This window comes from Taudactylus pleione, unplaced genomic scaffold, assembly GCF_031769625.1.
Source record: "Taudactylus pleione unplaced genomic scaffold, aTauple2 ptg000283l, whole genome shotgun sequence".
NCBI classification, from domain to species: domain Eukaryota; kingdom Metazoa; phylum Chordata; class Amphibia; order Anura; family Myobatrachidae; genus Taudactylus; species Taudactylus pleione.
The window spans coordinates 1,125,869-1,148,781 of NW_028284685.1; the positions used below are offsets into that span (position 1 = coordinate 1,125,869).

Below are 22,913 nucleotides of genomic sequence, written 5' to 3' on the forward strand. Positions count from 1 at the left end.
TTCGACTCGATTTGAGGCCCACAATGAGCACAGCAACACTAGCATAAAATAGCGTACATGGCAAGGATCCCCTGCTGGAGGCTGTTATTTAAATAAACTAGTGTTAGTCAGCACATACTATGAGTCCATCCTGCACATGAGCGGAGAGCAAATAAAGGACATATGACTGTGAGTGTCCAGCATATGGCTACACAGAAACAGAACTACTTGGGAATATAAGCAACCACAACCAGACTGAGATGTTGCAATAATAACTCAGTCAACTACTGTTTTTAACAGTGTACTTATTCAGTTTTTGTTCCAAATATGTATTCTAATTACATATAAAGTAGAAAGATTTGTAAATAAATTAAAAATGTAGCTAGCAAATCATATTCCCATAGGTAGTGGTTTCCAAATGTTCTTTAATCACGGGGCCCTTGAGTATCAGCATTAGGCCAAGAGTTTCTTATTGATAAATTAAAAAAAATAATAAAATCAATCAAGTAAACTGTGCTTACACGTCATCCTTAGGTTCAGTTATGTGTTAGTGGACAGAGGCCCTGATTCAGAGCCGCTCGCTCAGACAGAGCGCTCGCTCTAAATCAGGGCCGGGCTTTTTTTTTTTTTTTTGAACGGCGTCCTGGCCGCTCACATAGCTGTGGGTGACCCTTACACATCTTATAGTAGGCCCTTACACATCTTATAGTAGGCCCTTACACATCTTATAGTAGGCCCTTACACATCTTAACTTGAGCCGACTATCCCTTACACATCTTATAGTAGACCCTTACAGATCTTAGAGTTGACCCTTACACATCTTAACTTGAGCCGACTATTATTGAAGAAACTTTATCTCATGCTAATCTCCCTGACACTTTTTTGTTCAAGGATTTTTAAACAGCTACATTATTTAGACACATTGCCAGGTGTTCCAGGGAGAAATGCAGACAAATACGGTTTATGGCTCCTATTACACTTTGGCTACCAAGACAATTGAACGAGAATCAGAGACTATGCAAGGTACTGTAATGGTATTAGAGGCAATGCAAGAACAGGCTAGGGGTAAGGAACAGAGGGCCTGATTCAGACCCGCTCTCAAGCGGGTCGATGTTGCCCAAGTGCGCACGCACACGATGGAGGCGGCTCCGTCCGCATGCGCGAGACCCGAATAATGACGGCCAAGCCGTCATTATGGGTCTCGCACCAAAGGGGGCGTGCTGTCGATGGTGATTGACAGCACGCCTCCTTTGGAGGGCGTGCCGAGGGCGTGGCTGCCCAGACAGGGGCGTTCCCATTGGAACGCCTACGTCTGGGGTCGGCCCCACTGACATCACTAGTGATGTCAGTGGGAGTGCTTTTGGCTCTGATAGATCCAAAAGCACTCCAGGGCTTGCGGCAGCGAGACCCTACCGCAAGGGTCTCGTCGCAAGCCCGATGGTCGCGATGGTCTTGACCATCGCGACCATCATTTTGGCCGCTTGCTATAGCTGTGGGTGGTTACCCACAGCTATGCGAGCGGCCAGGAGGCCGCTCCAAAAAGGAGGAGGGATGGCCCTGATTCAGAGCGAGCGCTCTGTCAGAGCGTCCGACTCTGAATCAGGGCCAGAATCTCTACCAATATTGTGTTAGCTTGTTTCTTAGCAGAATAACCACTCTTTAAAAGACATGTTAGACTGATGGGAAACAATGAGACGTAGATATCTGCATCATCCCCTCTTTGGATAAATCATCTGAGTCCCTTGGTCTGGGAATTTTATTGACAGTGGATTTGTCAAATGACATCATATTCCCATCACTGTTAAATTCAGAATTGTTCCTCTGAAGACCATATATGGCTCACCTATTGCTTCTGGGCTTATTTTTAAAGCATTTATAAGTCTGTTACTAAAGACTTCAGAGGGACATCACGTATTGCTTATCTTGGATGTAGTTCAATCCAATAAATTCCCAGTGGTTTTGGGAACACCTTGACTCATCACACATAACTCTTCTATTATCTGTATTACTAAAAAATTTTTGTTTACAACAAAAGTTTATAGATATCACTTCATGACTTCTTCTGACAATGACACAATTATTGGCATTGCTTCTGTGGTTCCATATCAAGAATTCAGAGATGTATTAGACAAGAAACAGGAAGCACCTTTACTCCGATTTATTTATTTTTTGTAGCATATATACTTTATTTTGTCTGAACCTAAATTTGCTTCCTTAATAGAGTAAATTAACAAGTCCAAATAGGTTTCATTCAATCTTTTACTTCACCAGCTGGACTTTTTTTTTTTAAAATTGAAACATCTATTTATGTTTATTGGAGACTAAGGGGTAATACTTCACTGTACATCAGAAATAATAAAATACACGCAAAATGTAACAGTCAAGGATTGACTTCACATACTGTAGTAAGCATCACAAGATACATTCAGTGAGGAGTCCAACAATTGACAAAAACACCTGCAAGTAAATAGAAACTGCTTATCCATATTGAACAAGTAAAACTGCTCATCCATATTGACCAATTAAAAAGTAAAAATGAGCTCTGTGACAAAAAGGGTGAGCAGATATCACGTGAAAAAAATAATGGCGAATCAATGACATTCAACAGTGAATACAATTTGGGCAACAAATAAACAGGGGGGAAAGGGAAGGAGGAGGTTGGGAAAATGTTGTGTTCAGGAGTACTGCATGAATACTAAATGTCAGTATGACGAAAACACTGGTTCCAAAGCTTGAGACATACACACCGGAGAACGAATTAATGTCACGAAACATTTAGGGGGTAAAGAAGCGCCATTGGGGGGAGAGCACCTATAGGTATAAGCTCAGATTTACGAAAATTGACCTTATACCCAGCAAACGTGCCTAAGTGATTTATGACGTCAATCACAGTTGGAACCGAGGAGGCTGGGTTAGATATAGACAAATATTTCTACTTCAGGGTCCATAGGATATGCACAGGATACCTTGGGGTATAGGTGTGACGTCAGTCATCGGGCACCATAGAGTTAAGCTTTCAGCCTCCCAGGATGCACTAGGGTCCCCCTCCTATACCCCGCCCCAAGCCAAGGCACCTCAGTTTAGTTTGGTGCCCGGCCGGAGTCGGGTGCACCTGTTGGAGTGGGGGCTAGAAGAGCCCCTGAAGTTTTCCTGCATGCAGCTGTGGCTGCACATCTGGATGTACAGCATGGACAGTCAGTCCTGACGTCCATGCTGTCTTCTCTACACCCCCGCCGGTACCAGAACGCCGGTACCGATCCGGGGATGCTGGTGAGCATCTGGGGTCACAGCTAGCGGTGACCCCAGATGTTCCGGACCATGGCCGGAATCAAGGGGGACAGCGAGGTAAGCAGCGGGGTCCCGCGGTGGGTCCCTGCTGTTACATGGTCCAGAGTCCCCAGGCAGGGGGCTCCCTGGGGACTGGCTGCAGCGTGGAGCCAGGTAAGAACCTGCGCTTCCACTACCCCCCTGGGACAGCGGACCGCAGCAGAGCGGTAGCGCTACGGCGTCCCGGGGGTTAAATGCATGCCAGGGGAGGGCGCCTTCGCTGTCTCACAGCCGGCGCCTCCCTCGCTGCACACAGTCCTCTCTGCACACTGCCGACTGGCCCTGTAGCAGCGCTCCTCCCCCAGGCCAGCCTCCTCTCTGCTCCTCGTCGGCCATCTTCCTGAACGCATGGTGAATGCTGCTGGAAGCCTGGACGGAGGCATTGTGGTCTGGGTCCCCCCGCATACCTCTCCTCCGCTGTGGTCAGGTCTGTGTATGCAGCGCTGTGTCCTACCAGACCCTGTGTCTGCGTAGTTGAGTGATCAGCGCTGGTTAGTGCAGGAAATGATTTTCTTTGCATTGTATGTGACTGTGCTAGCGCTGCTGCCTGTATCTTCTATTCTGACTGTCAGCTTTATTACTGTCCCTGTTCTTTCTGCTAAGCCCTTGCGGTGCGGTGCTGCAGGGTGGTCTCTCACCTCTTTAAAATACAATTGGTGAGAGGGGTCACATACTTAGTACCATCATGTCTGAAAGTGATTTTCCTCTCCGGCTACAGTGTGCTACATGTAAAGTACCTTTAGCGGAGGGGGAGGGTAGCGCGGAGGGCCTCTGCCGGCAGTGTTTGTCGATGGCGCGGCCTATTACGGTTACAGCACCGGTACAGGAGCCGCCCTGGGCTTGTTTCGCTCAGGCGCTTACAACCTTAGTGGGCCAGTTAGCTCCGCAGCCCGCGTTTACGCAGATGGGTTTGTCCCAGCAGTCAGTGGTGTCGTCACCCATGCAGGGTTTCCCAAGACAATTGGTGGTACCCCGCAGTCTCCCTATTTCCCCTCTCCCGGTTTCTCAGGAGCCGGCGTGGGTTAACTCCCTGACGAGTTCTGTACAGCACTTGTCGGATGTGTTGCAGGGGGAGGCTGTGATGCGGCCACATAAACGGCCGGTGGCGTCTCTGTCGGCTCCTTATGAGGATGACGAAGGGACGTCTGATGATGGGGAGATTCTGGATCCTTACGATCAGGAACCTCTCCATACTAAGGACACTGACGCTAGGTCCAAGGTGTATATTCCTGGACTTATTCGGGCAGTCCGCACAGCCTTGGTGATTGAGGACGAAGTTCCCCCAGCTGCTAAATCCAAGTATGCCTTTTTTAAGGATGTGAAGGGTGACGCCACAGTCTTTCCTCTTTCGGGTCAGTTAGTGGACCATTTAGAGGAGGCGTGGAAACAGCCCGGCAAGCGATACCAGCCGCAGAGGCGCCTGGCGGTGGCTTATCCGTTCGCGGATAATTATTTTGCTAAGTGGGAATCCCCTCCACAGGTGGATTCTCATGTGACATGTCTTGTCCGTAGTGCCACATTGCCGATGCCATCCATGTCCTCCCTTAAGGATGCTACGGACTGCAAGGTGGAGATCTGCCTGAAGTCCGCTTATTCCCTTGCGGGGGGGGGGCAGCGCGGCCGGCTATGGCCATTTGCTGGGTTGCCAGAGCGATGGAGCGCTGGGCGGATTTATTGGAGGCGTCCTTTGATTCCGACTGTCCGGCCGAACAAACTGAGTTGATTGGTAATCTCCGTGATTCGGCCACTTATATCAACGAGGCGGCCTTAGACATTAGTACCCTGGTGTCTCGAATTTCTTCAGCAGCGGTGGCTGCTCGTCGCACCTTGTGGTTGCGATCCTGGAAGGCGGACGCTGATTCCAAAAAGGGTTTGGAGGCATTGCCCTTTAACGGAGAAGTTCTCTTCGGTCCAGATCTGGACAAGATTGTGGCCACGCTGGCGGCAGCCAAATCGGCATGTCTCCCGTCGGCCGCTGTTCCTTCTGGTTCAGGTCCATCGTCCTTTCGGTCTTATAGGGCCCAGGGCAGGCCCAAACCACAGTCTTTTCCCCGACACGCTGGTCCCAAGAAATCGGCCAAGCCCAGGAAGCAGGCATGGAGTACCAGATGTCCTGCCCCTAAGCCTGATGACAAGCCTGCGGCCTGACGGTCCGGGCCTCCCTTTGGGGGATCCCAAAGTGGGAGGCCGCCTGCTGCAGTTCGCCCGGTGTTGGTCGGTCACCACGACAGACACTTGGGTTCTCGAGGTGGTCTCCCACGGGTACGCCCTCTCTTTCGGGCACAGACCCCCGACTCGATTCTTCACCACGGGTCTACCATCAGACCGGAACAAGGCCACGGAGCTGCGGAAGGTCTTGCACACTATGCTCCAGGCTGGAGTTATAGTGCCTGTTCCATTCTCCCAGAGGGGCCAGGGTTTCTATTCCAATCTTTTTTTGGTGCAGAAACCCAATGGGTCGTATCGTCCGATTCTCAACCTCAAAGCTCTTAACAAGTCTTTGCGGGTGCCGAAGTTTCGGATGGAGACCCTACGGTCCATCATTCTGGCGCTGGAACCTGGGGACTACATGGTGTCATTGGACATACAGGACGCTTACCTGCATGTCCCTATTCTTTTGCGCCATCAACAGTTCCTCAGGTTTGCAATCTGCAGCGACCACTTTCAGTTTCGGGCGTTACCTTTTGGCCTGGCGACAGCACCGCGGGTGTTCACCAAGGTCATGGCGGCTTCTCTGCGGCTGCAGGGAGTCCGCATGTTGCCGTACTTGGACGACCTTTTATTAGTGGCAGGATCTCCGGAGCTCCTTCTGCGCCACTTGGACCTGACCATTGCGCTACTGCAACGGCACGGCTGGTTAATAAACTGGCAGAAGTCCACTCTAATCCCATCTCGGCGGATTCTGCACCTCGGAGCCTTATTGGACTCGGGTCAGCAAAGGATCTTTGTGACAGGGGAAAAGATCTCTGCTTTATAGTCGAGGGTGCGCAGTTGTCTGCACAGCCGCCGGGTGTCTCTACACTCGGCAATGAGGTTACTGGGCTCCATGGTGTCGGTGTTCGACATGGTGGAATATGCCCAGTTTCACTCCAGACCTCTGCAGCACCTGATCCTGTCCAAGTGGAACGTGCTGCCTCAGTCTCTGAAGTCCCAGACGATAGTGCTCACCCCGGAGGTTCGCCTGTCCCTTGCCTGGTGGTTGCAGATGACCCATCTCAGCAAGGGACGTCCGTTCTGGGTACCAAATTGGGTCCTGTTGACAATGGACGCCAGTCTTCGGGGCTGGGGAGCAGTTTCGGGTTCACACTTGTTCCAGGGCAGGTGGACGCCGACAGAAGCGGAGCTTCCAATAAATATCTTGGAACTCCATGCGGTCTTCAATACTCTCCAGCAGGCACATCGGGTTCTCCAGGGTCGCCCGGTGCAGGTCCAGTCGGACAACGCTACCACCGTGGCCTACATAAACAGGCAAGGAGGAACCCGAAGTCGGGCGGCTCTTGTAGAGGTGTCTCGGATCCTGGTATGGGCGGAGCGCAATCTTCCGGCTATATCAGCGGTCTTCATCCCGGGAGTGCTAAATTGGGAGGCGGACTTTCTAAGTTGCCAGGACGTTCATCCGGGGGAATGGTCCCTGCACCCGGACGTTTTTCAACTGCTGGTGGACAGGTGGGGTCTTCCAGAGATCTACCTCATGGCGTCCTGGCACAACAACAAGTTGCCGGTGTACGGGTCTCGCACAAGAGACGAAGAGGCGTCTCTGGTGGATGCTCTGTCCGTCCGGTGGACGTTCCGGTTCGCATACCTGTTTCCTCCGGTTTCCCTTCTTCCACGGGTAATCCGGAAATTCAAACAGGAAGGAGGGACGCTCCTGTTGATAGCTCCCGCGTGGCCCAGACGGCACTGGTTCTCAGACCTTCAGGGTCTGTCCGTGGACAGTCCTCTGCGGTTGCCGCTACGACCGGACCTTCTGTCGCAGGGTCCTTGTCTTCACCCGGACCTGACTCGGCTGTCTTTGACGGCGTGGCTGTTGAGACAGCCATGTTGAGGTCCAGGGGGTTTTCCAGCTCTGTGGTGCGTACCATGTTACGAGCTCGGAAACCGTCTTCCGCGAGGATATACCATCGCGTGTGGCATACGTTCTTCCAATGGTGTCGACCGAGAGGTTATGCACCGCTGGAGTTTCGTCTATCTAGGATACTTCGCTTCCTACAAGCGGGACTAGATCATGGGCTTCGTCTTGCTTCTTTGAAGGTACAGGTTTCGGCCCTGTCTGTCTGGTTTCACCGTAGGATTGCTATAATCCCGGATGTGCGCACCTTTATGCAAGGTGTTCTCCGCATTCAGCCGCCCTTCATTCCACCTGTGGCGCCTTGGGATTTGGCTGTGGTCCTGAGGGCTCTCCAGGGACCGCCGTTTGAACCACTGGGCTCAGTGGATCTTAAATGGTTAACAGCTAAGACTGTTTTCCTTCTGGCCATAGCTTCGGCCAGACGTGTTTCTGATTTAGGGGCTCTCTCTTGTAGACCCCCTTTCTTGATTTTTCATGGGAACAGGGCAGTGCTCCGCACTCGACCTGAATTTCTTCCCAAAGTTGTTTCCCAGTTTCATGTTAACGAGGAAATAGTTGTTCCGGCCTTTAACTCACCTGGTCTTTCAGTGGGTGAGGCCACTTTAGATGTTGTGCGGGCCTTAAGGACTTATGTTGACCGCACTTCGTCGTTTAGGAAGTCGGACGCCTTGTTTGTCCTCTATGGCTTCCGTAAAAAGGGTTGGCCTGCTTCAAAGCAAACTTTGGCAGCCTGGATCCGTATGGCTATTTCTGAAGCTTATCTTCATGAAGGTCTGCCGGTTCCTCCTTCTTTGAAGGCTCATTCCACTAGGTCTGTGGGTCCTTCGTGGGCAGCTCGACGTGGTGCCTCTGCAGTTCAGATCTGCAAGGCTGCTACGTGGTCCTCTGTCCATACCTTCGTGAGGTATTACAGGTTTGACACCTTCGCCTCTCAGGATGCTTCCTTCGGGCGGCGGATTCTCCTTTCAGCACAGGAGCATCCCCACCTTTAAAGGACACTGCTTTGGGACATCCCCAAGGTATCCTGTGGATACCCTATGGACCCTGAAGTAGAAAATATGAGATATGGTAAGAACTTACCTTTGTTATCTCTATTTCTACGAAGTCCATAGGTTTCCACAGGACTCCCGCCCTGTCGCACCTGTGCTGCAGATGGGCTTTGGTCTGGTCACCGGTTTTCCCGTCTCCCTCTGGTGAGAGTGTGATTCTTGTGTGTATCCAGATCTTCTTTCTCTCTCTTCCTTCTCCTCCTCCGGCCTATGGCTTGGTAACTAATTGAGGTGCCTTGGCTCGGGGGCGGGGTATAGGAGGGGGACCCTAGTGCATCCTGGGAGGCTGAAAGCTTAACTCTATGGTGCCCGATGACTGACGTCACACCTATACCCCAAGGTATCCTGTGGAACCCTATGGACTTCGTAGAAATAGAGATAACAAAGGTAAGTTCTTACCATATCTCATATTATTGACAATAAAGCCAGCTTAATCTGCAGTAAAGCCAGTTGAGGGTCAAGCGAGCCCAGGAGTGGATTGCGATGAAAATTCTGGTGGTAGCCCTAATGGGGACGGGAACTGTTGAGGGGGGCGGGATACTCCCTCCCATAGTGGCCATCCTTGCGTCTTTTGATGCATTTGCATCTGCGACTCAATGCTAATGCCAACAAAGCCCTTCCCTGGTGTTCATCCGTGCATCTGAAAGTGCAATGACTAAGACACCCATTGTCAGTGTGCCAGATGCTGCAATCATGCTTTGTGCATCTTTAGACGCCATCATCAGTTGCGCCTTTGAAACTTGCACCAGCCCTATGCTAGGAGCAAATCATCCATCTAATTATGGCCTCCAATGTTAGTGATTCAGCGTCTCTGTACACAACTATTTTCCGCAACACTCCTGTGTCACTCCAATAACATGCCCATCGTTACATCTGCATCTGATTAGCCAATCCCGTGTAACCAAACAGGAACGCCCAACACATTTCTGATGCACTTCTTTGTGTGTGTCCAAATCTGTACTGCATATCTGTACAAACACCTTCAGTATGTATGCATGGCGGAAACAAACACCACTTCACTGCGTCCAGCATCGCCGCTGCGTCTTACTCAGAGTAAGGCCCATAATGCTTTATATTATATAACATAACGATTAAAGGGACATATTTACATAAAGTCACTGGCGTGACAAACGTGCTGCAACATACTAATCATGTACGGAAAATATGTAATATAAACTATACATCTCTCTCTCCATTTTATCGTCACCTATAGACACAGTTGTTACAATGGCAAGGCAGCTTTATCAAGGCAATTTAAAAAAATTAGCTTTTTATGCAAATGAAAAAACCTTTGCAGCTCTCACAATATAGGGGGGTATTCAATTTGATGGCAAAAAGTCTGAGGTCGGACTTTGCGCCATCATCGCTGATTTTTCTGGGATAAAGTATCTGGTGTGTGCTCACTTTATCCCAGTATTCAATTAGGATCCGGCGTAATTGGGACCTGGCGGAAAGGTAAGTATGGGAATGTGCAGGGAATTTTTGGGAAATCATGCTGGGACCCCACTAAAGATGTCCAGACATGGGGGATCACTATGGGTACCCCCGTTTTTGCCTGCTGAAGGGAGTCAGGGTTTTCAAATAGCCGCAGCAGATGCATAAATGCGCCTGTGAAGAACAGATGAAGAGCAGTTATCTTTTTTTTTTTTTTTTAAATAACTATGCCCATCAAATTTGGGGTACCTGAAAATGGGTGTAAGCATATTTTTAAGTCCCTAAAATGATTTTTTTAAAGTCTTCAAAAATGCACCTGCCGCTACTACCCACAATGAAGAAAACACCTGCTGCATACTTGGGAACCCCTCTGGAATCTCTTTCGCTACTTTAGGATTTTGTCCCCCATATTTATTTTTTTTACCCCAAAATTCAAGTTAATTTTTTGGTGTGTCCCGATTTTTTTTTTTTTTACTTTTTTTGACACACATTAATTTTAGGGGCCATTCCCAGGGGTGCAGGCTATTTTTTTTAAATCTGCACCCCTAAATCCCAGTTCTGCACTTTTTTTCACCACCTATTGTGTGGAGAAAAGTAATCACTGTTTTTTTACAAACACTTTTCGCACGGGCGAAAAGTCTTTGAAATTGAATACGGGGATAATTAAAACAGGCGAAAAATTGCAGATAACGGGTTTTCGTCTCAATTTGAATACTGCCGATAATCTCAATATCATCTCTATGAAACAAGATAGGTGCTGCTAATAAAAAGTTATTGTCTTTGCAATATTTTTGATGTGCAAACTCAGCCAGATATCTCAATTTACAATTTATTTTATGTGTTTGGAGAAACAGATCCAAACTTTTCATCTTGTATTCATATGGTATTGGTGGCCTCAAATTTACAAAAACATTCACCAATTTGTTTCTGCATGTCCAGTGTGTGCCGTAACCTCAATGAAATCATGCTGGCCTTCTTCAGCCATTGCCCATACCTTCATGCCCTTTGAAAGAGATTTCAATTATTACCAAAATCTGGGGTATTGGATCGTTTTACTTAGATGTTACATTACCGTCAGTACCTCAGTCAGCATTGTCCTCTGATTTTCACAACAGGTCGTAAGACAATTAGAAATTTTTATCAACAAGACTTTGTGGCTAACAGGAAAGTTATAAACATCAAGAAAATGTCTCTTATTAAGGAGGGGGTTACTGTCACAAACCTCACCAGCTTTGATACAATCCAATATAGTGAATATGTATCATTTATGCTCTGAGAAACCGCTATTACAAACATTGTGCTTGCAAATTCTGGTTTCAAACTTTCTTTTCTTATTTTGGCATTCCAGTTGAGGTGCAGGGAACTGGTTCCCATAGGTCTCAGGTGCAGTGGGATTGGCAGAGTTGCCCCAGAAATAATGCAGTTCCTCTGAGCCTCATGTATGCATGTGCCCTGATGGAGGACTCTGGAGTTACATCATCACTAGCACCTTGCACCACTCAGCAGCTATATTATTAACTGTAGCATTGCCAGATTATTGTATCCATGTATCAGTGTGTAGCATTGACTCGTGCGCTCCAAACTGATGACGGCGGGGTTTATTTACGGCAACCCGACACTTCTTTTCGTGTTTATGCCCGATATTTGAAAGGGAAGTGCTTTTACTAGCAAGACATGGCCAATAAAAGCATTGCCCTTTTAAATATCAGGCATAAACACGAACAGAAGTGTCAGGTTTTCCAACCCAACACTTTTTAAATAAACCCCAAAGTGTACCAAACTTTTATCTTTAACTCTGACCATGATTATTGACAACTCTCTGGCTTCCTAGCTTACTGAATCTTGTTCATTAACTCACAGTTGCTGATTCTTGTGTAACCTCCAGCCTCTGGAATTCATTATAGAAAAAACTAATTATAAATAATATATACCTGTACCTAATAATATATACCGACATATACCATTACAAGTAGAAACTGAAAGAAGTTACGTAAAGTAAAAAATAATTAGAAGAAGACCATTATTGGACATAACGGTCTCATTTATATTACTATGGCTATGAGTAAAGTAGCCAGATGTACTTCTATTTGAATTCAAGTGTAAACAGACAATAGAGCAGTTTTATGTGTGCTATAATAATCCCAAAATGTTGCAATAAACCGAATAAACATTTATGTATAGAATGTACCTAATAAGAGACATTTCTATTGTGAATCATTAGACATTTGAGTCATTGAGGCCAACATAAGCATCTTGTATTGGCCACAATAAAGCTGGCCACTTATCTAAAGGTTATCTGTCCAACCAGCCAACTAGTTGATTGGTTGGAATGAAAATCTGGTAAGGTATGAAAGCAACTGACAATCAGCAATTTGCTCCCAAACGCCGGAAAATGGACAAAAACTGATGTTTGAACAAATTGTTTAGATCAAACATTTAACAAACTTGTCTGACCGACCATTTTCATCTGTTTTCTGGTATTTAGGATCAAATTGCTAATCATCAGTTACTCCCATACATTACCAGATTTTCATTCCAACCAATCAACTAGTTGGCTGGTTGGATGTAAGTTGGTCTAGTGTGTGGCCAGCTTTAGTCCTTATGCATAAACAATTGGGAATTTATGTTTTAAAATTTAGGGTTGTTTCTCTCTCTTTTAGGTGTCTGGGGAAGTGCCTTTTCCATTTTGTTCAACAGAGTTCTGGGTGTTTCCAGCCAAAACAAAGGTGCCACAATGGAGGAAGAATTAGGTAACTGGTACTCCTAGAATAATAATATTATAGAGGAAAAGTGACATAGTTAATACTGCACACTGATCTGCAATTGATTTATTCCTGCATATTTATAAATATTTTATAATGTTATTTTTGTGGTCATATTTATCGTTAAACATGAAAATAGATGACTGTTCTGTAGTAGACCAGTGAAAAAATATTATTTAGCATGACAAAGCATAATAATTTATATTAGTTTTGTTAGTTTAGACAATATTTCTAGCTGTGGCCTTGCATCTCTGTCAATTCAATTGATTAATAGTTACAGTTATGATTGTTCAGTAGGAGATATTGTTCACCATATAAAATAGATACAGTAGACATGCAGTTTAAACTACAGTAGTAGATATAAAGCTTATGTGCACTTTCCAGTTCATGGCCTGAAAACTCTTCCGTTAAAATGAATTATTGATCCTCTGCTAAACCGTGACCTCACCTACATTATAATTACTCTTCCAGTGCTAAATGAGCATAGTGTGATCATTACGTGCCACTCAGCTTGCCCAAAAATGAATGGACAGACCTGCAGACCAGCTCTTCTCCTGCCTCCAAAACACACTATTGTGCTATATGTAGTATTTTATTAGTAGCCCATTATAGTGGACACAATTGTATTTTCTCACATTACAGTGGCACAAAAGGTTGTAATAAAATTGGAAAAGTTCTAAGCACTGCTTTCTGTTTTAGCAGCTCTCTAACAATGGACAGAGGTGATTGTGCAGATTGAGACATTAAATCTGTACAAGTCAATGTAATAAATTTGACTGTTTGGATATATATTCTAAATGTCTTACCATGGGAATGGCATTTGTTAAACCCTGCTGTATAAATGTGACTCATGACCAAAAAACATAGATATGTGCACATAAGGTCCAAAATAGAATAAAATAATGACAAACGGATAATGGGGAGTATTGCAAAGTGAATATTGGGCCTGATTCAGAGCCGCTCGTAAGCGACCGCTCGTTCGCTCCAAGCGATGTTCGCACAACTGCGCATGCATATGGGTCGTAATGCGCATGCGCCAACCAGTCAGTGCGATCGGAAATCAAGCGCTCGCAAAATAGCGAGTGCCTGCTAATTTGAGTGACAGGATGAGGCGTTTGTGGGTGGTAACGGGAAGGTGCTTGAAAACGGGGAGTGGTGATCCGAACGCAGGCGTGCCAAACGGTCAAAACGGGCGTTTTAAGGGTGTGCATAATTAACAAAGCAGCGTCATCGACCACGTCACTTGGTTGTTTCTTAGCCTGAACTGTTCGCATGATTGCGGTAGGAAAATCCTACCACAAGCACTGCGAGCAGTTCAGACGCCTTTCGATGTACTCGATTAATCAAATAAATAGCGGAGATGACATAGGATGCGAGCGGCCAGGGGGTGTCTTTACAAAATAGCGAGCGCATGTTTCGTTCGCTCGCTCAGACATAGAGGCGTCAACAGACCGCAAAGAGCGAGTGCTCAATTTAAATAGCCAGCCCCTTTTTCTGAATGAGCGAGCACAAATAGCGTCCGGCTCTGAATCAGGCCCATAGTCTTTGAGATTGAGTGAGTAGCTTGAAGAGCCTCAGAGGAGATAACACTCTTTCAAGGATCAAGTTTCTAACTTATAAGGATACATTTAGATTGATTACACACACTATAACTATACCACAGCTCACTGCAGCACTATCAACAAAAAATACTTATATCCTACATGATAATAGAGATTCAGAGTTATTAGTTACATACATTTGCAAATATATGAATAAGCGCCAGGCCATCGTCAAGGCTCCCCTGTACTGGCGTCCCTAACATTAAGGGGTTCACGTCCGAGGTGCAAGGTACCCCAATTCCAGCCAAGGACCATCCGCAGGGCATGACACGAAAAGGGAAAAAAGGTGATAGTGAAGTGTAAAGATAAATGAATGTGTTAATGAAATGAGAGAGAATTAAAATGACATAAATAATAAACAATTAGAAAAGTGATAAAAAAATATCTATGTGAATTAAGTGGTGATGCCCTGAAAAAGGTCCAGCCAGAACAACTCCGGGGGCCCCCTCCCAAACGCTCATCCCAAAATAATTATTGCTACATAATAGTAGCACCCACTCTGGGTCATATAATTACAAATTAGTGTACTGCATGATAACAGCACATGTATAAGCTGAGAGCTGACTCACCTTGAAGGTACCCCAGAAACCTCCACATGGCACTATATGGACCAGCACCTCCTCCTAATGCTGGCTCCCTTCATGCACACTGTAACTGTAGTTGTCTCATTGACACAATAAAGTAAACTGATTTTATACACATTTTCCCCATAAATTTTACACATTTAGCCAGCAGAAGTTGTATTGTAGCTAAGTGTGCCTTGTCCTACTACAAAACAGTTTCTTGCTTATGGAGTTCTCTAGTTTATCAATTTTTACAGTTTTGCTTTTACTGGTTGTTGTGTAACATCAATTAATACTATTGTAATCATGACATTTTCCTGTGAAATAATAAGGGTTATATTTTCTAAAGGTCGATTTTAACCGATTTCCAAACATTCAACATCACGTGTTTTTGGGGCTAAATCATACATTTACAAGTGTTTAGTAAATTTGTGATTTAGCCCCAAAACCACAGAGGCAGAAGAAAAAACTTTGGTTGAATGAATAATTATGTGTATAGCGTATTGTGTACAATTGTGTGTGCTATATAAAGGGAATTACAAAACAATTAAAAAGTGATTCTCTCATGCATCATTGTCTGCTCTCACGAAATGTTCAGGAACTCTCTCAGACTCCGGAGAGAATAGACTAGCCTTTGATGGCTTACAACAGTCTAACATGAACTTTATTCCTAGGTCCGTATCCAACAGTGGGCCTGATTCAGCAAGGAACACAATCGGCTGATGTTCGCGGTCTGGGTCGCAGTGCTCGTGCGTGAACCGCTCATTGCATCCGCAAAAGTGAGCGCAGTGAATACGCAGACCCAGGGAAAAGTGATTGAGAGGAAGTACCATTTGTGGGTGGATACGGGGAGTGGTCCGTCGAACACAGGCATGCCAGTATGTTCGCTCCCTGTGAGGTTCTGAATTTGTTGTGGACCCGGGGTGGTGATAGAAGCAGACACAGAAGCAGACTTAAATGAAAAAGTGGAGTTTTTAATAAGTGACTTAGAAGATATGGGAATGGCAAATGAAAAAGTCCAGGTATAGCACTAAAGTGCACTTGATAACTGTAGTGGGGGTTAATGAGAAAATGTCCAGATAGTGACAGGCAGGAACAGTCCAGTATACAAGTATGGTGAGCTGAAAACAGAATGCAGGCTTGATGAGCTGTAACTGAATGCAGGTTTGGTGAGCTGACACTGATGCAGGCAGAGGTAGTGAAGTCCAGCTGGGAGTGAAATGAAGCAAGGTGCAGGGAAACAGCAGGTTCAGGTACTCAGGCAGGTAAGAAGGTATATGGAGGGTGCAGGGTAAGTCCAGCAGGTTGGAGCAGGCAAGGTTCAGGCTAGGAGCGTATACAAGCAGGCAGATAAGGCACAGGTACTCTCTCTCAGCCGCAGCTGAGAAACACATTGCACTGGCAAAGGAAGGAAGGCTCTGGACCTACCTAAATACTCAGTGCCGCGCTGTGACTGGCTGGAATGAGCACATGACCTACCAGGATTGGATAGCCGGAATCACATGGCTGCAGGCAAGATGGCGGCACCCATGCCAACGGAACGGAAACACCGCCAGACCTCACCAGGCCTAGTGACAATGTGCCCGCACAGAACCATGCGCAGCCAATGCCCCTCACCAAACACCAGCACCACTGCCAGAGACCCCCCGCCATAACGATCTCACAGGTAAGGTAATACCCGTGACTACCATGCCGAGAAACCCTGGCCGTGACACCCCCCTTTACAAGGCCATGCATAAATTAGCTACTGAGATGCCGGACGCAGCCTGGCATCCCTCTGCTTGCAGGAAGTCTCTCAACTCCTGCGGCAGCGCCAGGTCTACCTTTAGTCTGCCTGCTGCTCCGATGTTACTTGATGTTCCCGATGTTTTCTCAGCCTTGCGCATCAGTACCGGACGTTAGCGGATGTTAAAGAGGGCAGCATTATGTAATGCTGGGCATCTACATCTTTCTACTGCGATTGCCATGTGTATGCATTCATTAGCATATTCTTGCAGCGGCCGATTGTGTGCGTCTGGATCCGTGCTTTCCTTCCTGAATCAGACCCCGTGTCAATAACCTACCATTGGTAATAAATAGTATATTTTATAAAGAACTTACAATGCTTTAAAGGACTTACTGTCTCCAAGTAAGTGATCTGTGAGATCAGTGCAGGCGCAATGACACTAGAAATGGTAACATCCTGATGGGAAGACTGTTCTTAACTGCCACTGTAACTGATATTTGCATCGTTTGTTTTAGAACTCTTTTCTGTTAGAAGTCTACATCTGCTCCACCATTGTTTTAAGATTTAAGGGTTTTTTTTGGTTCCTATAACAGATATGTACATGGTGCTGCTTCCGCATTTGTCAATGCTCATTGATCACTGTGGGTTTAAAATTGGGTGCTTGAGAATGGGATCCAATAGTTTCCAGGCACAGTGCTGCGACCTACAGATAGTTTTTACTGTATTTGACATGACAAGAGGAAGACATACTTGCTGTCATCTTGCTGTCTTGTCAGGCTTCATTTAAGCTGTATGCCAAAAATGTGTATGATTTTCTTGATGTCTATTACCTAACCTCATCTCTCTCACCCTAACCTCCTACAGTGACTTCCAGGCATTCAGTGATATTTCTAACTATAAAATTAATCCAAATGAGTTATACATCCTGGACCTCCTCCTCCATCTGCATCTTTTGCAAAACTCAAAAACTTAACTTTCAGTTTTACTTTTGGCCATATAAATTAAAATACCTCTGTATACAGTATATGCAGCAGGATCCTATAATCAACTCTATACAGCAATTTTGTTTTCCCTTTTCTCAGAGGCAATCATGTCAGATATTGGGTCACGTCGCTGAAAATTAATATTGTCCTGCACTTACTATATCTCTTTCAACAGTTACCACATAAAGTCACTGCTAGTACCTTGAAGTAATATGGATGGCTCAGAAACAGAGGATCAGCAGGAAGACCACTTACAGTATAAACTTATCAATGAAGGTGGCCTAGGTGCTCTTAACCTCATACTACATGGCAACTCATTTAACACAATGTGTCCTGCTGCATTCCCATCCCAATACAAGAGTATGTGTAGACATAGTAGCCAGCAATTACAACCTTTTTTCTCAATCATCTTTATTGTGGCTTAAACCACAACACTGACCTACCCAGTCAAATCGTTTTCTTACCCTAGCCTTCTATGTATATATATGGAATATTACTTCCAACACACATAACCTAATAATTACCTCTTGTTATGTGACAGCAACATGGAATAACCCTCAATTACCCCCAGGTATGAACAAACCCTTCAGCCTTTCCTAACAGGACTCATCATCATGTTCTATTTCTCAGTTATCTCACCACAACATCCAAATGAGTTTTGGTATCCCCCAATAATGCATTTATCAATATCCATAACAGATACACTTTTATTATTCAGCAATACATGACCCATCCTCCTTAGTGTCTATTTTCTACAAATATTCCTCATCTAAGGGTCTTATTTCCACCATACTGAAATGTGATATGCCCACTAAAAGATCTACTTGAGCTCAGATGGGAGGAGGACATGGGTTAAACCTTTCATCCTGGAGCTTGGGAGAAGATTAGGGCTGACCTTTCTAAAACATTAATTTGTGTAAAAACAAGTGAAAACTCATATACGATTGATTATCACTGATATCTGGTGCCTAAACACCTCCACCATATTTTCCCAAACAAGTCTTGGTTATTTTTTCACCCCTGCGGCAATAAAGGTAATCTGCCTTATGTATGGTGGCTGTGCCCTAAAATAGCTGTCATTGTGAAAGAGATACACTGTTTAATTCATGATTTCATGAACATTCAGATGCCAAACTACCTCTTCTATGCCTTATTACCTCGTCGCATTCCAGATGCCACTAAATACATACAAACTAATGAATCATATATTAAGTTAGATATCTGCACACAGGAAGACCTGGGATCTCCTTTGTTGTCTATTAACAAAATCAGATATAGCCAATGGCATATATCACTAGCATTCTTCATAACTTCCTCAGTAAATTCACAGCTACCTGAAGACCTTGTACAATCCAGTTTAAGGCTGCCCCACTGCTATAGAACTTAACTATGCTCTGCTAGTACAATCCACAGATCTTGACAGTGACTGCAATCATTTTCCCCGATCATTTCTCCTGCTCGCTTCTTCCCCTTTTGCTTTTCTCTCTTTTATCCTCATAAAGTCACAAAGATCGGCATTTGAGGTTTAATTCTGTGTGTTAATATTTGCCAAATATTTCAGAACAATATTAAATATTTTGCGACTAATTTCCGCAATTTCCTGATCCAGCGACGCCTGGGTCTGAACATCAGGGAAATCCAACTTCCCTGATTTGCATTTGCCAATCCAGACCAATAAATGATCAGGAATGGCAATTAAGATGCAAAATTTTACTGATCCTCCGACAGATTGCCGATCATCTATGTCTGCGTATCAGCTCTGCGGTTTGGGTAATTGCAGAGCTGATGTATGGGCCCCTTTACTTAAATCAATTATTTGAAATAAAGATCAGACTGTACACTACGTTAAACATTTTAGTAGTTACGTGACATACCTAGTAACATGGTTGCCAATTATGCTATTTTGCTGCAAATAATGTAAATGTTACTTGGTTTATAAAGGAGGTTTATAAAAGATGCACTACTTGTTGTTATAATGCTGATGTTGCATTTTAGATGACTGAAGCCTAGCTCTGATGCTAGTTATTGGATCCAAATGTACTAATTTTATGGAAATTACAATGATGTTTCTTTTTCTCTTAGAAAACATTAAACCAAAGCACATAACGGCCACAGACAACTCAGACAGTGATGATGAACAACAGGAACCAAAAGGTAAAAATCTGATTATTTTGAATATGGATTTTTATAGATTTTTCTACTGTGTCCTTTTCTTGTAGGTTTCTTACTATTATCACTTTGGCCTTGATTAACTTGTTGTACCAGCATTTCTTTTGATTTGGGCATCTCTAGTGCCATTATGACCTTTCTTTAATTATACTGAATTATGTTTTACTTTTCTTCTAGTTTGTCTTTTCATTTCTGGTTTTTCTCACTTTCTGGTATGTTTCGTTAATTAATAATGTCTCTTTTATTGTACCTTACATCCATGAGGAAATATACCATTGGATCTAATAGTCAGGCTTTAGATACTGTAAGATGGGTCACATAAGAGAAGTATGATTGCAAAAATTAAAGTGCAGTTTACATTGATTGGTTGGGGAGGGAGGTGCACAGCCAGTAACACATCTCCAAATTTATCATAGAGCACTAATCGAATACAACATAGCCCATTCTGATAACTTTGCAGTCACCCACCTCAGAACGTTTGCAATGCAGAGCTCCATCTGGTGTTCTTTGTACATCCATCTGGCGTGCTCCATCTGTCATCTGCTTCCACGGCAAAGCACACACACGGTTTTAGATATTTTGTGTATAAATGCAAGACCCCTCTGATGCTCAGTATACAAATGCAGGTATCCCTTAGGTGTCAGAGACCCCTCCTGAGCTGGATTATACAAATTCACATTTCTAGTGTGAGATTGGACAAAACTTTGCTAACTATATAATGTAGCTCCCCCTCTGATATCTGGTGTAGAAATATATAGGCTAATCTAAAGTCCAATATACAAATAGAGCCCTCTCCTATATCCAGTATAAACTTGCTGATCCCACTCTGATAATCATCTTAGAATTTGAGAATCTCCCTCTTATCTCTAGTATTTATACACGCACAGCTCCATCACTTGTCCATTATACAAATCCAGAAACACCATGGGCCAAATGTAGTAAGGTCAGATGTGCTGGTTCTGGAACATTTCCGACAAGGCACTGTAGTCACTAGATTTAAAGCAGCAATTATTTAGTTTTAAGATTGGAAAATTAAATGCTGCTTTAAATATAGCGGCTTTCTCAACAGAATCGTGCTGAGACCAGCAAATCAGGCCTTGCTACATTTGGGCTAATGTGCTGTTCTTTCTAAAACTGCAAGCTCCACTCTGATTTCCAGTATGCCACCAAAGTGTACTACAAGATTAAAACATAACTTTTAATAGTTATTTGATCAAAATAATTTTAAGAATAAACCACAAAATATTTGTTAAAAGATACCAAAACAAAATGTGGCGAATGCGAAATGCTATGTTACAGTATCAGCGACTGTAACACTGTAACGTAGCTTTTTGCATGCAGATACACCTGCTGAAGCACATAGAACATAGGCATGCTGCATATAATTTAATCAACAGAAGCTGCTTGTGCGTCCTATTCACATCACTGTGTGAATAAGATGCATTTGAAGGGGAAAAGTTGCACAAAAAGACACTCAGCGCTACCCAGTCACACTATGGCATGGCACGACTAGAAGGGCTGTTTAACGCGCAAAGAAGTAAGTTATATGTGGACACATCTGTATTTAGTTTATTACTGTGGGCAAAAAATTATCAAGTGCTGCAGAAATAGTTGTCCCTCTAGAAGCATTAAGATGGGGGCCCTTTCAAAATGTTGCTATATGGCCCACAAAGCACTGGCTCTGCCCATGCCTCCCATCATTCTCCATCTACAAGTGATGTCGCCACCACACCAAATCTAAATGTCTCTGCACATTTTAACTCTGCTCCACCGGCAGTGCAACATGGTTTGTCTAGATGAAAAAGTACTTGATTTTTTTTGCTTTGCTCTCAACTCAATCAGCCCCATGATGTCCAGTATGCAGATGTAGAGTCGAGTCTCCATCTGGTATCCAATATACAGTCCCTACCTGTTGTCCAGTATACAGATGTAGAGTCTCCATCTGATAACCAATATACAGTCCCTACCTGTTGTCCAGTATACAGATGTAGAGTCTCCATCTGATATCCAATATACAGTCCCTACCTGTTGTCCAGTATGCAGATGTAAAGTCTCCATCTGATATCCAATATACAGTCCCCACCTGTTGTCCAGTATACAGATGTAGAGTCTCCATCTGATATCCAATATACAGTCCCTACCTGTTGTCCAGTATACAGATGTAGAGTCTCTCCATCTGATAACCAATATACAGTCCCCACCTGTTGTCCAGTATGCAGATGTAAAGTCTCCATCTGATATCCAATATACAGTCCCCACCTGTTGTCCAGTATACAGATGTAGAGTCTCCATCTGGTATCCAATATACAGTCCCTACCTGTTGTCCAGTATACAGATGTAGAGTCTCCATCTGATAACCAATATACAGTCCCTACCTGTTGTCCAGTATGCAGATGTAAAGTCTCCATCTGATATCCAATATACAGTCCCCACCTGTTGTCCAGTATACAGATGTAGAGTCTCCATCTGGTATCCAATATACAGTCCCTACCTGTTGTCCAGTATACAGATGTAGAGTCTCCATCTGATAACCAATATACAGTCCCTACCTGTTGTCCAGTATGCAGATGTAAAGTCTCCATCTGATATCCAATATACAGTCCCCACCTGTTGTCCAGTATACAGATGTAGAGTCTCCATCTGGTATCCAATATACAGTCCCTACCTGTTGTCCAGTATACAGATGTAGAGTCTCCATCTGATAACCAATATACAGTCCCTACCTGTTGTCCAGTATGCAGATGTAGAGTCTCCATCTGATATCCAATATACAGTCCCCACCTGTTGTCCAGTATACAGATGTAGAGTCTCCATCTGATATCCAATATACAGTCCCTACCTGTTGTCCAGTATGCAGATGTAAAGTCTCCATCTGATATCCAATATACAGTCCCCACCTGTTGTCCAGTATACAGATGTAGAGTCTCCATCTGGTATCCAATATACAGTCCCTACCTGTTGTCCAGTATACAGATGTAGAGTCTCCATCTGATAACCAATATACAGTCCCTACCTGTTGTCCAGTATGCAGATTTAGAGTCTCCATCTGATATCCAATATACAGTCCCCACCTGTTGTCCAGTATGCAGATGTAAAGTCTCCATCTGATATCCAATATACAGTCCCCACCTGTTGTCCAGTATGCAGATGTAAAGTCTCCATCTGATATCCAATATACAGTCCCCACCTGTTGTCCAGTATGCAGATGTAGAGTCTCCATCTGATATCCAATATACAGTCCCTACCTGTTG

At 44.5% G+C, this 22,913-nt stretch overlaps 1 protein-coding gene across 3 annotated transcripts in view; it reads left to right on the forward strand.

Annotated features, from left to right (window-relative positions):
- Positions 1-22,913, forward strand: part of PLA2G4A (phospholipase A2 group IVA) — a 270,597-nt gene that overhangs the window by 204,640 nt on the left and 43,044 nt on the right. For all 3 annotated transcript variants that reach the window (XM_088482227.1, XM_088482226.1, XM_088482229.1), the window contains 2 exons: positions 12,519-12,608; positions 19,576-19,647. In XM_088482227.1, the coding sequence (XP_088338353.1) occupies positions 12,519-12,608; positions 19,576-19,647 (162 nt within the window). The remainder of the gene's footprint in view (positions 1-12,518; positions 12,609-19,575; positions 19,648-22,913) is intronic.